Genomic DNA, 14,449 nt, shown 5'->3' with positions numbered 1-14,449 from the left:
CGAACTGAGAGGCTAGAGGTGTGGCTGAATGTTCGAGCACAGGGCTTGATTCCATGCCTGGCACCAAAGCAAATAAAAAAGGAAGGAGGAGCAGAGTCACAGAGTTGATGCCTGTGTTCTGCTTGAGTCTGTTCTAGATCTGCTGTCAGTGTTTAGCTTTCCAGGATCTGAAGGCCAACAAAGTGGCCAGTGCTACAGGTTGCCTTCCTCTCCACAACCCTGCCCATGTGTGTGAATGTTTGGGTTGTGGTTCCAGATCAAACACAGATTTTAAAAAAAGTGGTGGGGTAGGTGGCCAAAGAAATGGGTAAGAGCACATAACACTTGTGCACAGGACCAGAGTTCGAGTCTCATCATACACATTAGGCAGGTTACAGCTGCCCTTAATTCCATTTCCAAAGAGATCCAACACTTCTGGTGTCCTTGAACATCAGCACCTACATGCACCTCCACACACAAAAAAACACATACATGTAATTTTAAAAATAATAATAATTTTTTATTAAAAGAGGGGCTGGGCTCCTAGCTCAGTGGTAAAGTGCTTTCCTAACATGTGAGGACCCTAGATCCCATTCATGAGCTCTGCAAGAAAAAGTAGGGCAGAGTGATAAAGAAGACCAGGGCCCTAATTAGGGTTACTGTTGCTGTGATAAAACACCATGACCAAAGGCAAGTTGGGGAGGAAAGGGCTTATTTGACTTATGCCTCTACATCATAGTCCATCATTGAAGGAATCAGGGCAGGAACTTGGAGGCAGGAGCTGAAGCAGAGGCAGTGGAGGGGTGCTGCTTACTGGTTTGCTCATCGTGGCTTGCTCAGTCTACTTTCTTATAGAACACAGGACCATCAGCCTAGGGATGGCCCCACCCACAGTGTGCTGGGTCCTCCCCCATCAATCACTAATTAAGAAAATGCCCTGTAGGCTTGCCTACAGCCCAATCTTATGAAGACATTTTCTCCACTGAGGCACCCTCCTCTCAGATGACTCTAGCCTGTGTCAAATTGACACACAATTTGCCAGCACCATCAGTGAAATGGCTCACAGATAAACCACTTGACAAGCTGTTTAAGCCCACATGAAAGGAAAGAACTCCTGCAAACTGTCCTCTGGATTCCCACACTGTGTTGCACCAGAGAAAGGGAGAGAAGGAGAGAGAGAGAGAGAGAGAGAGAGAGAGAGAGAGAGAGAGAGAGAGAGAGAGAGAGAGAGAGACTTAAAAATCAATGAAGAAAAGGGTAGCAAAAACAGGCATATTGGTGCATGCTGAAGCTGAGGCAGGAGGATAGCAAATTCTAGGCTAGCCTGGACTATGCATTGAGGCTGACCCTATCTAAAAAAGAACAATGACTTAGTATATCAGACCTGGTTATGGATTCTATGTAACTGAAGAATCTGAAACCCTGGTTGATCCGAGAACAAACATGGGCACTGAGAACAGTTGCTTTGTCACCATGGCTCTGCTACTTTCCTTTGCCTGTTTGGCCAGATGACTTAGGGCTTGGTTGTGCTGACCGAATACTGGATTGCCATCCTCCAGGCCTTGAGCCAATGAGTGTTCTGTGAAAGAGCATCCCACAGGTGTTCCTGAGCTGGTCAGAGAGAAAATACATGGGTAGATCTCTCCGTGCTTACCTCAGACCTGTGTGGGCTCGTTTGCCCCTGGTCACTCAGCAGTGGCATTCACAGCCTGCCTTTATGCTCACACACCTCAGGACCTGAAACTCGGGTGAAGACTGGGGTATGCCACCTGGTTCCCTGTGTTTGTGAGTAGTCCGTCCAAAGCTGAAAAGATCCTGTACGGAGCCTGGCATGGAACCTAACTTCATCTCCACTTTCTTTAAGAGCTCTTTGTTTTCTCTCCCTCAAAGTGCCCCGAGAATCTCAAGCAAGGTAAATATGTCAGTAGCTGTGTGCAGAAAGGCCTGCCGGCATATCTGCTTTTGTAGCCCTGGACTGTGCAGTAGAAGTTATTCCTCTACTTTGGGAAATTACATGCAGCTAAGAATACATTTGTTCACTCAAAATAGATTTTTGAGTCCCACGCATCCTGAGAGGGGAAAGAGATCCATTCTTAGTGCCTGTTACTGAAAAATAGGGCATCCTAGGCAGGGAACTCAAATAATTTCAAAGTTTAAATTCCTAAGGTAAAAAACTGCAGGTGGCTGGAGAGATGGCTCAGAGCACTGGCTGTTCTTGCAAAGCATCTGAGTTCGACTCCCAGCCACCCACATGGTGGCTCACAACTGTCTGTAACTCCAGCTCCAGTGGATCCAGTGGCCTCTCTGTCCTCCTGGAGCACCAGGCACACATGCAGTGCATGTAATATACATGTAGACAAAACACTCATGCACACAGAAGCAAATAGTGTCAGGCACGGTGTATCACTTCTTTAATCCCAGCATGCTGGAGACAGAAGGAGGAGGGTTGTCTCTCTGGGTCTACAGAATGAGTTCCAAGACAGCCAAGTCCACATAGAGAGATCCTGTCTCAAATAATTGAACAGATATTTTTAAAATATATGTGTGAAGAAAGCAAGAACATTGCGGTATTTTGAACACTGGCCACTGAGCTTATTCTGTGAGGTGTGATGCTGATTAAGTTCAAGTTGCAAGTTCAGAACTGGGTGGGCTGGGACAAAGGTCAGACCTGTTCTACTTCAGGAAACTCTGGGGACTTTTAAAACATTTTATTATATCTTCATTTATTTTTATTGTATGTTTTACCTGCATGTATGTTTGCCATGTGTATTCCTGGTCCCTGTGAAGGTCATAAAAAGGCATTAGACCCCCTGGAACTGGAGTTGCAGGTGACTGTGAGCCACTGTTTGGTGCTGGGAATGGAACCTGAGTCCCCTGCTAGAATAGCCAGTACTCTTTACCCACTGAGCCAACTCTCCAGCCCCAACCCTGGGGATTTTTTGTTTGTTTTGAGGCAGTCTCTCTACATAGTTCTGGCTGTCCTGAAACTCACTCTGTAGACCAGGCCAGCCTTAAACTCACAGAGATCCACCTGCTTCTGCCTTCTGAGTGCTGGGACAGAAGGTATGTGCCAACCTTGGGGATTTTTAACAACTTCTCAAAAGTTGTTTGAGACAAGATTTCACTATTCAGCCCAGGTTGACCTCTATTCACTGCATAGTTCAGGTTAGCCCCAGTCTCGCCTCCCAAGTACAAAGATACAAGCATTTACCACCATGCCTGGCTTCTGGGGTCTCAGTTAAAAATGATAGGGTAGGGGAGAGAGTCCAAGATCCAGGAGGGAGGAAAAGGCAAGAGGATGTGACCAGCCCTGAAGGTCACCAACTTGTCCTCATTGTGCCAAGACAGCCCAGCCCCAGATTTCCTCTAGTGCTCCTGCTGATAGAGGTGGGAAGAAAGTGCCACATGATGCTTGCAGGACCTGTCTAGCTGTCCCCTGTGCACAGGGAGAAGAGGCTTTGTGGTTTCATTGTATGGTGTTGGGGGATGTGCAGCCTTGAGCATGATAAGCAAGCTCTTTCCACTGAGCTACCCTCCCCCCAGCCTGGTTTTATGCTCTTTCACAGAGCTATTAGAATTATGATCAAGGGTCACTAGACTCTTGTCACTGATTTCCCAGCATCCTCCCCCCACCTCCCATAGACAGTCTATTAGAGGCATTTCTATCTGGGGTCTGAATGGTCTTGAGAATGAGCTCACGGAGAGTTTTGCTCAAAAGAAGCTGCAGGCTACACAGAGCTGCCTCAACCGTTTACTGCGTGGTGAAGAATGTCAGTTTTATTACCTAGCTATTTTGCACAAACTGGAAGGAAGGAATGAATGGCATTTGTGGTATTCATCTGATGAATAGAGGTCTGGCATCGGTGCCGAATTTTTTTCCAATTTCATTATGTCTAAAGGCCTAGTTTTTCTGCCCATGGCCAGCTGCTTCCCTTTCTCCCTCATTCACAGACACACCGCTACTGGAGCCTTCATTAGACTGAAAAATATGTGTAAGGCAAAACGTTGAAAGACTATAGATGAAGCCATGTAGATTCATTGGAAACTAGCTTCAAGTAGATAGACGCCCATCAGCAGAAAGCCTGTAATATTCCTCATATGAGAAAGGCTGTATTGATTAATATTCATGTATGTGTTACCCCATGCATTCTAGAACATTGTGAAGATAATATCTACATGTTTTTAATCTGAAGTCAAGTGAAAACTACAGCTTGTTTCATGTGTGAGGGCTAGCATCTGGTCTTGTCTCCAAAGAGTTGCCTTTACTTGTGGAAACTGAACAACAGCCCTGCACAGTGTAGAAAACACTGTCCGTCTGAGTTAGGAGTTCCAGGATGTAATTCTAATTCTGTAACCTTGGTCAGGCATCTAACACCCCTCATGCTTCACTATCTACGTGTCAGAAAGGGGGTGGAGGGAAAGAAATGAAAAAAAAAAAAAAAAGTCCACTTAACTCAAAGGGAAAATGTATTGTAAAGATAAAGCATGTCTAACATTCCCATGTTGGCAGACTTCTGAACACGGCTGTGCCGAGTCTGAACCTACCATGGAGGCATGGGCAGGATGCATGCCAGGCGTCTGATAATAGGAGAGTTTTAGGCACTGACTGTGCTTCCTGTTGCCTGAATAGACATGGGGGAAATTACAGAAACATGGCTGAGAGCCCAGGACTGAGAATTAAAGGGAAGGCACAGCACAGCCACTGTGAGTTGGCATGTTACCACACTGGGAGCCTCTTCTGTTGTTTTTATGACAGTATAAGGTCCCTTGGGCAGCTGCTGCACAAACCTTAAATAATAGCAAGAGATTGGGAGACAGGAATAGAAGTAGCGGAAACCTGGTTAGTCTGGCCAACCAGAATTTGTGGAAGGTCAGTTGTTTGAGGCAGCAGCCTGTCAAGTTACTGTTGAGGAGGGTGACTTCAGTTTGGCTTCATTGAAGAGAGTGTGGGTCAGGTGTGGGAGGCAATAAAAGGCTGAAGAATTACTAGTGAGACACTCCTTGTGTGGGTGAAGTTTCATAAAAGCCTTCTCTCTCCTGAGGCTGAATGTGTCCCAGGTAGATCTGAGAGGAGCTGGGTTTTGCCTCCTATAACAGAGTTACTTGAAAGAGAATGTGGTCTTATACTTGGATCCGAGTCTGAGTTTCGGCTCAGCTGCAATCAAGTGCTCTAGGGCACACCAAATGTCGTGTATTCACTGAAGGTTCCTGTTCGTCTCTTCCAGCTTCTGCGTCCTGCTCCTGGCTCCTAATTTCTGCTCCTGCCTTCCACTTCCCTCCTAATGTGAGCAAAACCTTCACTGTCTCTCAGGTTCTCCCTTCTATCCCCTGGGCTGTATCCTTCCATGATGTGTTCTCTGTGTGCGTGCATGTGTGTGTGCACATGTGTGTGTGGTGAGTATGTGTATGTATGGTGAATGTGTGGTGTGTGTGTGTGGTATATGTGTGTGTGTATATATGTGGTGACTGTGTGTGGTGGTGTGTCTGTGTGTGTATGCATGGTGTGTGTGTGTGTGTGTGTGTGTGTGTGTGTGTGTTTCTGAGCTCTGTATCCTTTCCTCCTTGTTCTCCCAAATCTATTTCAGCTGTTAAAAATGCATGATCTGCTCTTTGCAACTGAAAAAGACTCTCAATCTGATAAACTCATTTATCCTATCACTTACACAGTTTGATTTATGGTTTGGACAGGTTCTCTCCAGTAGCTTCACTGGTGCCGTTACTCTCAAATTTTATCCTGCAATTTAATTTAGGTCATGCTAACTGAGCAAGAGAACACCTAATCCTTGTAGTGAAAAACCTTATTAAAAATGAGGCAGCAATATCTCCCTTTAAATCCAATCCTGTCAGAATGTCTGTAAAAGAAAAGAAAATCCTGTTCTTCAAATAACGCCTCAGTGACTGCCGGCAGCACTCACTGCAGTAACTTGGGTCACCTTTAAGCACCTCCCTGTGCCTGGTAAACTAAGTGAACCACTGGCCCTGTTCCACTTTTTCTTTTTAAAGCTCTGCCCCTACAGTGAAAGGGATTGCTGTTAACTAGCCACATCCACTCCAGTTTGTTCATATTCTTTTTTCTTTTTTTTTTTCCTTTTTTTTTTTAATCTGTTTTTAAGACTGACTTACTTTTTTAGGTATATGAGTGCTCTATTGACTTTATGCCTGAAGAAGGCACTAGATCTCATTATAAATGGTTGTGAGCCACCATGTGGGTGCTGGGAATTGAACTCAGGTCCTCTGGAAGAAAGAACAGCCAGTGCTCCTAACCTCATCTCTCCAGTGCCTCCCCCCTTTGTTTGTTGTTGTTGTTTTTGGTTTGTCTGGTAGCTTTGGAGCCTCTCCTGGAACTCACTCTGTAGACCAGGCTGGCCTCAAACTCACAGAGATCCGCCTGCCTCTGCCTCCTGAGTGCTGGGATTAAAGACGTGCGCCACCGCCACCACCACCGCCACCACCAAGCTTGCTCTTCTTAAATCCTTAGTCTGTTCTGCCTACCTATATCCTGGTCCTTTTGGGCTTAATTAAGTTCTGGTCCTGGGCTTAGGGATTCATTTGCATTATTTACCATTTTATTTTTTTCTGCTGAGAACCCAAGCTCATCAAAGCCCCACAGGGGGCACCTCCTTCCTCTATTGGCAGAGATGTCTGTCAACTCCATGACATCATACTCAGAGGAGCAACTTCTGGCCCTGCCACCCTCAGTAGCCACATAGGCATTTACAGCATGTAAATGCTCATAGTATGTGTTAGAATTCTGGCTTTTATCAATGCTACAGTAGCAAACGTGTGTGTGTGTGTGTGTGTGTGTGTGTGTGTGTGTGTGTGTGTGTGTGTGTGTTAGGGTCTCATGAAGTGTAGGCTTGCCTCAGACATGATGTGTAGCTGAGGATGATCTTGAACTTATGACTCTCCTGCTTCTGTCTCCCAAGTGCTGGGATTATAGGCATGTGCAACCTTGCCCAGTTTTATTCTGTGTTGAGCAATGAACCCAGAGTTTTGTACAAGCTAGGCAGACTCTACCAATTGAGCAAAATCCCCAGTCCCCAGCTCTCATGTTTTTAGAAAATGGAACAACACGACAGCTCTTAATCCACAGTTTGCAAGTATTTCATGAATTTGTAGTCATTAATTAGAACATTTCCCGGGACATTACTTCTATTCTCTGTTAGTTTTCAGACATGTTATAAGCAATACTTCCTTCTGGAATCCTAATAATGTAGTTTGTTTCTCTTACAAATTATTGCATCTGTGTGTCAATTTAGACTTGTTTAAAAAATATGCCTAACTTGGGGCTGGAGAGATGGTTTAGCAGGTGAAGGCACTTAATAACAACCCTAAGGACCTAAGTTCAATTCTCAGAACCCATATGGCAGAGGGGAAACCAAACTCCCCAGAGTTGTCTCTGGACCGCCACATATCCATTGTGATGTGTGCACATATACACTAATAAAATAAATAATAAATGTAAAAAAAGCTTTTTAAAATATGCAACAGTTAGATGCAGTAGTGTATACATATAATCTTGGTCCTTGGGAAGCAGAGGCAGAAGATAAAGTCATGCCTGGAACTGTGATGAGTTTGAAGGCCTCTTGGGCTACATACAAATCTGTCTTAAAAAGTAAAATTAAACTTGACCAGAGAGTAATAAAAGATGTTCTGCTGAAATTGGAATGCCTTTACCTAATTCCCAAAGCTTAATGTTTTTTCCCTGTCTTGAGTATTAGTGTCCCCCACCCTCCAGGTTGTTACAATGGTCTTCTTTTACTTGCCTCATGACTTGAACTTCTTTCTTGTGTTATGATTTTTATTTTCTCTTACTCCCTGCCCTTCTAACTACAGATCTCTATTCTTAATGTTTTCTGTAGAGGGGTGTGTGTGTGTGTGTGTGTGTGTGTGTGTGTGTGTGTGTGTGTGTTAGCTTGTCTACACCTTGCTCTGCAACCCAACCCAAACCCACCTGGCCTAGAAAGCTTCTACACTCAGGGCAGCCACACAGTTTGGTACAGAAATTCAAGAGAGCCTCCTAATTCAAACAAGTCAGCCGCTAGAACCTGAGCAGGTGTAGTGCCTATCAGAATGGCCCTTAGACTAACCCTACGCCTATCTCAGCAGAGTGCCCAGTCATTGCTGCAGATTGCTCAAATTGTCCTGCTTCCTTCTCTAGAAATTTCAGGCTCCTGCAAAAGAGAGCTGTGTGGGGTGTCAGAAGACAGTGTACCCCATGGAGCGTCTCCTGGCCAACCAGCAGGTGTTCCACATCAGCTGTTTCAGATGCTCCTACTGCAACAACAAACTTAGGTAAGTCAGTCCCAAACAGGCCCCCCCTGCATAGTGAGCGTTCAAAGGGACTCTGGCTTTTAGCATACTGGAACTAAAAGTGCTGATGGTACTCTGAGTGGAGTGAAAACCAGTTTAGTGACAACTCCTTCAAACAGGATGGTGATGGTGTGTGAGGACTGAAGCCTAAAATCCTACCAGCTGCTCATGAAGCCCCTCACCCATGATCCCATTTAGTAGAATGTCTTCTTGTGATATCTTAGAACCATAAACTTAAACCCTAAGGCATGGCCTGGGCCTGGATGGAATCCCAGCTACAGTGGGACATTGGGGCAGGAAAATCTCAAGTGAAACCATGTCTCAAAAAGGAAAAAGAGGGTCAAGGATGTAGTCCAGTGTAGAATGTCGAGCATATATAAATACCTGGGTTCTGTTCCCACACTGAAGAAAAGTGGGAGAAGAGACTCAAAACTACCAATGTGGAGAAATATTTGATAGTAATTAATTTCAAATTGCATCCTTTCAAAGGAGAAAATATCCAAGATGTTACTTTCTCCGTCTTTCCTTCCCAGGGAAGTGTCCTAGAACACTCTTGAAAGATGGACTTTGTACCTCAGCACAGCTAGACCTGGTGGTAGCTCTGTCTAGATAATGCTCTTTATATTGTACCAAAATCTGCCTCTGGGATCTCCACTCTTCAGTTCTTTTTCTGTCCACTGAATTAACTTTTTAAATTAATTTGTTTATTGGTGTTTCAAGACAGGGTTTCTCTATGTAGCTCTGGCTGCCCTGGAACTCACTCTGTAGACCAGGCTGGCCTCCAGCCTCCTGAGTGCTGGGATTAACGATGTACCCCACCACCAACCAGCTATGAATTAATTTTTTCAATAAAACATTTATCTCTTTTGGGGGATGCTGTCATTGCTGTGATCCTTTAATTTTTGTATGTATATGAGTGTTTTCTCTGCAGGTATGTGTGCACCACATGAATGCCTAGTATCTCCAAAGGCTAAAAGAGGGCATCAAACACCCTGGAACTGGAGTTACAAATGGTTGCAAACTGCCATGTGGCTGCTGGGTCCTCTGGAAGAGTAGCCAGTGCTTAACCTCCTAAGCCATCTTTTGAGCCCCTGTTGTGATTCTTTAAAAGCCATTACAGTGGGCAGAGCATAGTGGCACACCTTTAATTCCAGCACTCAAGAAGCAGAGGCTGACGGATCTCTGTGACTTCAAATCTAGCCTAGTCTACATAGTGTGAGATTCTATCTTCTTTAAAAAAAAAAAAAAAAAGTTAAAATGGGTAAGGCATATCTCCTGGCTCTTTCTCCTATCAGCCATAGCTTGCTTTTATGCAAAATATTTTATGCTAAATATTTGCAGTACATTGTATCCATTCTTACAGTATGTTAAGAGCAGGTTGTTCCCCTCCCCCCCACAACCTGGCCCCAGGCTGCACTAGCCCCAAATAACACACAGAGACATTGTATTAGATATAAATCTGTTAGCCTGTTACTAGCATTTCTTATTGGCTAGCTCTTTCTTAAATATTAACCCATTTCTATTAATCTAAGTATTTCCACATGGTCTCATCTTACCAGAGAGAGGGCCCAGATCTCTGTTCTCTCTCGTCTCTACATCTTGACTCTCCTCCCTACTACTTCCAGAATCCTCCTTGTTTTCTAGTCCCACCTATCTTCCTTTCCTATGGGCCAACAGTGCTTTATTCATTAACCAAGATGAGAAACATTACAGAATGACATCTCCCATCATTACAGAGCTGTGCTTTTAAAGTTAGCACAAGTGAGAAACTAGGAAGAACAAAACAGGAGTTACAGGTTACAAATACTAAGGAAACATATGAGTGATCAGAACCTAATCGGATTACCTAGGGAAGACTTACAGGAGAAGTAATTTTGAAACATTTTGACAGAGGAGAATGATATCATTTGGAAATGAGGAATTATATATCAGTAAGGTAAAAACAACTAGTAGTGGTACACACCTGTGATCTCAGCACTTGGGAGACTGAAGCAGAAGGATTTCAAGTTCAAGGCCAGCCTGGGCTATGTAGTGCATTCAGGCCCTCCCACACCCCCCCCAATAAATAAATAAATAAATAAATAAATAAATACTCTTAAAAGAGGGTAAGGTATGCTGGGAGTGGTGGCACACACTTTCAATCACAGCTCTTGGAAGACAGAGGCAGGTGGATCTCTTGAATTCACGGCCAACTTGGCCTACATAGTGAGTTCCAAAGACAGCCAGGGCTACACAGAGAAACCCTGTCTTGGACCAGGGCTGGAGAGGAGGGGGTATTATGATAGGTCATTTATGTGCTTTTAAAGATGTTTTCCTGGTATGTACAAGACCCTGTACATTCACAGCTATCCCCAAGATGGTGGTGGTGGGGGGCTAATCTCACCATTTGTTAAATACTGGAAATACTGGATGGAAGCCTACTGATAGAAATGAGAGATAACAGAAAATGCACTAACTTTATGTTTTCTCTCTTGGTGACAGTCTAGGAACATATGCATCTTTACATGGACAAATCTATTGTAAGCCTCACTTCAATCAACTCTTTAAGTCTAAAGGCAATTACGACGAAGGCTTCGGCCACAGACCACATAAGGATCTTTGGGCAAACAAAAGTGAAAATGAAGAAATCTTAGAGAGACCGGCCCAGACTCCAAATACAGGGGAGACCCCCCATAGCCCCAGGGTAGAAGATGCCCCCATTGCTAAGGTGGGTGTTCTGGCTGCAAATATGGAAGCTAAGGTCTCCTCTCAGAGGGAGAAGGAAGATAAGCCAGCTGAGACCAAGAAACTGAGGATTGCTTGGCCGCCCCCAGCTGAACTGGGCAGTTCAGGGAGTTCCATGGAGGAAGGGTTCAAGGTCTCTAAGCCCAAGTGGCCTCCTGAGGATGAAACTAGCAAGACGGAGGCTCCAGAGGATGTAGACCTGGACCTGAAGAAGCTGAGGCGATCTTCCTCGCTGAAGGAGAGGAGCCGCCCATTCACGGTAGCTGCTTCATTTCGAACCTCTTCCATCAAGAGCCCCAAGATGCTATCACCTGTCAGGAAAGGTTGGAGCATGTCTGAGCAGAATGAGGAGTTTGGAGGAGGGATAGTAATGGAAGGGAAACAAACGGAAAATGCCAAAGCCTCTGAGAAGAACGGGAATGTGGGGAAATCACGCTGGCAGAGCAAGGATTCCGCCAGGGAGGAAGTGGTGAGGAGGAGCAAGGACAGTCATGATTTTGAGCTGGAGAGTGAGAATTTCATAGAAAATGGAGCGAACATCGATGAAGATGATAGCAATGACCTCGTGCAGCAGTCTCCACTAGAACCCGAGTCTCCAAGTTGGTCCGGCTTTGTAGACACCACTCCTACAAAAGAGTTTACAACCCAGAATCAAAAATCTCAAGATGTGGGGTTCTGGGAGGGGGAAGTGGTCAGAGAGTTATCAGTGGAGGAACAGATAAAGAGAAACCGGTACTACGATGAGGATGAAGATGAAGAATAACAGGCCGCCATGGTGCTGGCCTTAAATTCCTGTCAGCACTAGTACTTACTGCCCTTTATCAAGTGGTGCCCAGAGACAGGCAGGGAGGTGCCAGCTGTCATTTATGTGGGTGCCACTTCGGAAAGGAATTCCTGCTACCAAAACAGAAAACAAACAAAAGAGAATCAATTCTAAGTGCGTTATTGGAACTCTATTTGAAACCTGGTGTGGTGGCACTTGGGAGGCAGAGACAGCGGATCTCTGAGTTCCAGGCCAGCCTGGTCTACAGAGTGAGTTCCAGGACAGCCAGGGATACACAGAGAAACCCTGTCTTGAAAAACAAAAAGAAAAAGTGCATTTTAACAGTGAAGATATGCATAAGGACTAACTAAGCAAGAAAGGCTTTCATTGGTATAGCTCAGTGTCCACTGCAGTCCCAAACGTCAATATTAAAGTGTCTAGACTGCCACATTTTTACACTACAAATACCACTGTGGAATTGGAGACAAACAACAGATTTAGGTGCCTACATATCATGACCAGAAGCACTTTAGTATAAAGGGCACAGTGTAGATATTTTTACCAATTTCATTTTTTAGTACTCAGCTGTTTAAATCAAATATTTAGTCTTTCAAATTTTTCTTATGCTTTTTATCCCTCTGGTAGATATGGGATCTTATTGCTCTGGGCCCTACACTTGGCATGTTTACTCATTGAGGTATAATACAACAACCTCTATCCCAGTGAGATGGCTCACTGAGTAAAGGCACTTGCTACACAAACCTGACCACCTGAGTTCGATCCCCAGCACCCACGTATCAAGATGAGAGAACCAATTCCACAAGGTTATCCTCTGACAGACATGCCCTGTGGCACATATGCCCATAAAAATAATAATAAACAATTAAAAAAAATAAGCCACTCTTCTGAGATACCTGTGAGAACAAAGAACCAACCTGTATGCTTTGGTGCTTGGAGAGGCCCACTGGAGCATTTGCCAGTGTGTTTATCTGGACTCTAGGTGATTGCTTCCTCTGTTTGGTGGCTTCTCACAATTTACAGAAAGCTTGCACTGTTTTTACAAGACCTTCTGGATCAGGGTTCACCATGCTATGGGCAAAACAAAATAAAGACTCTGAAGGAGGGAAAACAAAGAGGAACTGCCTAGGCTCCGATCTCCACAGCCACCCTGAGGCAAATCTTGTCAAAACCTATCAGCTCTGAAATGTATTGACTTTTGTGGCAGATATATCTCCAGGGGTTAAATTCAATCAGTTTTAGGTCTTTCTTCTTGGATGGTGTCCTAGCTTGATTCACTGTTGGTGTAATGAAACACTGAGCAGAAAGTGACTGAGAGGAAGAAGTTCATTTCCATCACAGGTCACACTGGTTGTCAAGGAAGTGAGGCAGGAACATGGCTCCTTGGCTCCTTCTCCATGGCTTACTCAGGTTGCTTTCTTATACAACCAGGGCTGCCTGCCAAGGTGTGGCTCTGCTCACAACAGTAACAACAAAAAGCTCTACAGACAATGCCCACAGACTAATCTGTTAGAGAGAGTTCCTCAATTGAGATCCCCAGGCAATCTCTTTGTCAAATTGGCAAAAACCAGCACAGGCGGTTTTCTCTAGCATTAAGACTTTAGAACATTATACACACACACAGGGATCACGTATGGGCAACGGGTGTTTTTAAGGTAGAGGCCTTTTTGCATTTGTAGAGATTTAGCTCTACTTTAGAGACGTAAAATAATGTTTCTTTATAGTCTTGGTTAGTCTAAAACATTTTTATTCAATAAAGCTTTTAATTTACATTTTAACTTTCCAACGTTCTTTTTTCCATTGTTTCCGTTGTTAGTCAGGGTCTCTTGGGACCTTCTTTTACTAGAGCAGTTTGAAGGGGAATGTGCTGGGAATTCATTTCACCACTAGATGGTGATGTTGAGCTGGCTTATGGCCTTTCATCTACCCTGAAGGAAGACAAAATTTTTTCTGGAAAATTGCAAGTAATTTGGCAAGAGAATTATTAGTATGTGCATGCAGAATGAGCTGTTTATTTTACCAATTCAAAGTCCAGTGGTGGTTTTACTACTTATTGTATTCAACATTTAGTAATTCACCTATTATACCTAACACAATTATACCTAACACAAAAAATAGACTTTCCCACCTTCTCTGCTGAAAATTCGTGTTTTTCACTCTGGGTGTAAGCATGCTTGGTTGTTGGTTTCTTCTGTAGAATCAACTTCCAAGCGTTTGCTGCTGTTGTTGGTCTGTTGTTTTATAATAGCCTGGAAAGCCAGATGTAGTGGTCCATATCTGTAATCCTAGGATTTAGGAAGCTGAGGCAGGAGAATTACTGTGAGTTGGAGGACAGCCTAAGCCACAAAGTAAGACCCTGACTCAGCAAAACAAAAGAAAACAAGCCTGGCCAAGTGTTGGTGGTGCATGCCTTGAATCCCAGCCCTCAGGAGGCAGAGGCAGACAAATCTCTGTGAGGTCTAGGCCAGCCTGGTCTACAGAGTGAGTTCCAGGACAGGCTCCAAAGCTACACAGAACCAGAAAAAATAAAACAAGAGCCTGAAGAGATGAGTCAGCATTTTAGAGCACTTGCTGTTCTTTGGAAGGGTACAGTTTGGTTCCCAGCACCCACACACTGGCTCACAACCAAGTTAAGTCCAGTTTAGAGAGCCC

The 14,449-nt window shown here is 44.3% G+C and overlaps 1 protein-coding gene across 1 annotated transcript in view; it reads left to right on the top strand.

The window, feature by feature from the left end:
- The window catches only part of Lima1 (LIM domain and actin binding 1), a 91,949-nt gene extending 78,374 nt beyond the window's left edge, over positions 1–13,575 (top strand). Inside the window, exons 10-11 of the mRNA XM_051189893.1 lie at positions 8,141–8,274; positions 10,774–13,575. Of these exons, the coding sequence (XP_051045850.1) occupies positions 8,141–8,274; positions 10,774–11,779 (1,140 nt within the window). The 3' untranslated portion in view covers positions 11,780–13,575. The remainder of the gene's footprint in view (positions 1–8,140; positions 8,275–10,773) is intronic.
- Positions 13,576–14,449: the final 874 nt, after the last annotated feature.

This window comes from Phodopus roborovskii, unplaced genomic scaffold, assembly GCF_943737965.1.
Source record: "Phodopus roborovskii unplaced genomic scaffold, PHOROB, whole genome shotgun sequence".
Classification (NCBI taxonomy): Eukaryota; Metazoa; Chordata; class Mammalia; order Rodentia; family Cricetidae; genus Phodopus; species Phodopus roborovskii.
Note: the sequence above shows the minus strand (reverse complement) of the source record. Positions and strands in the feature narration are given on the sequence as shown.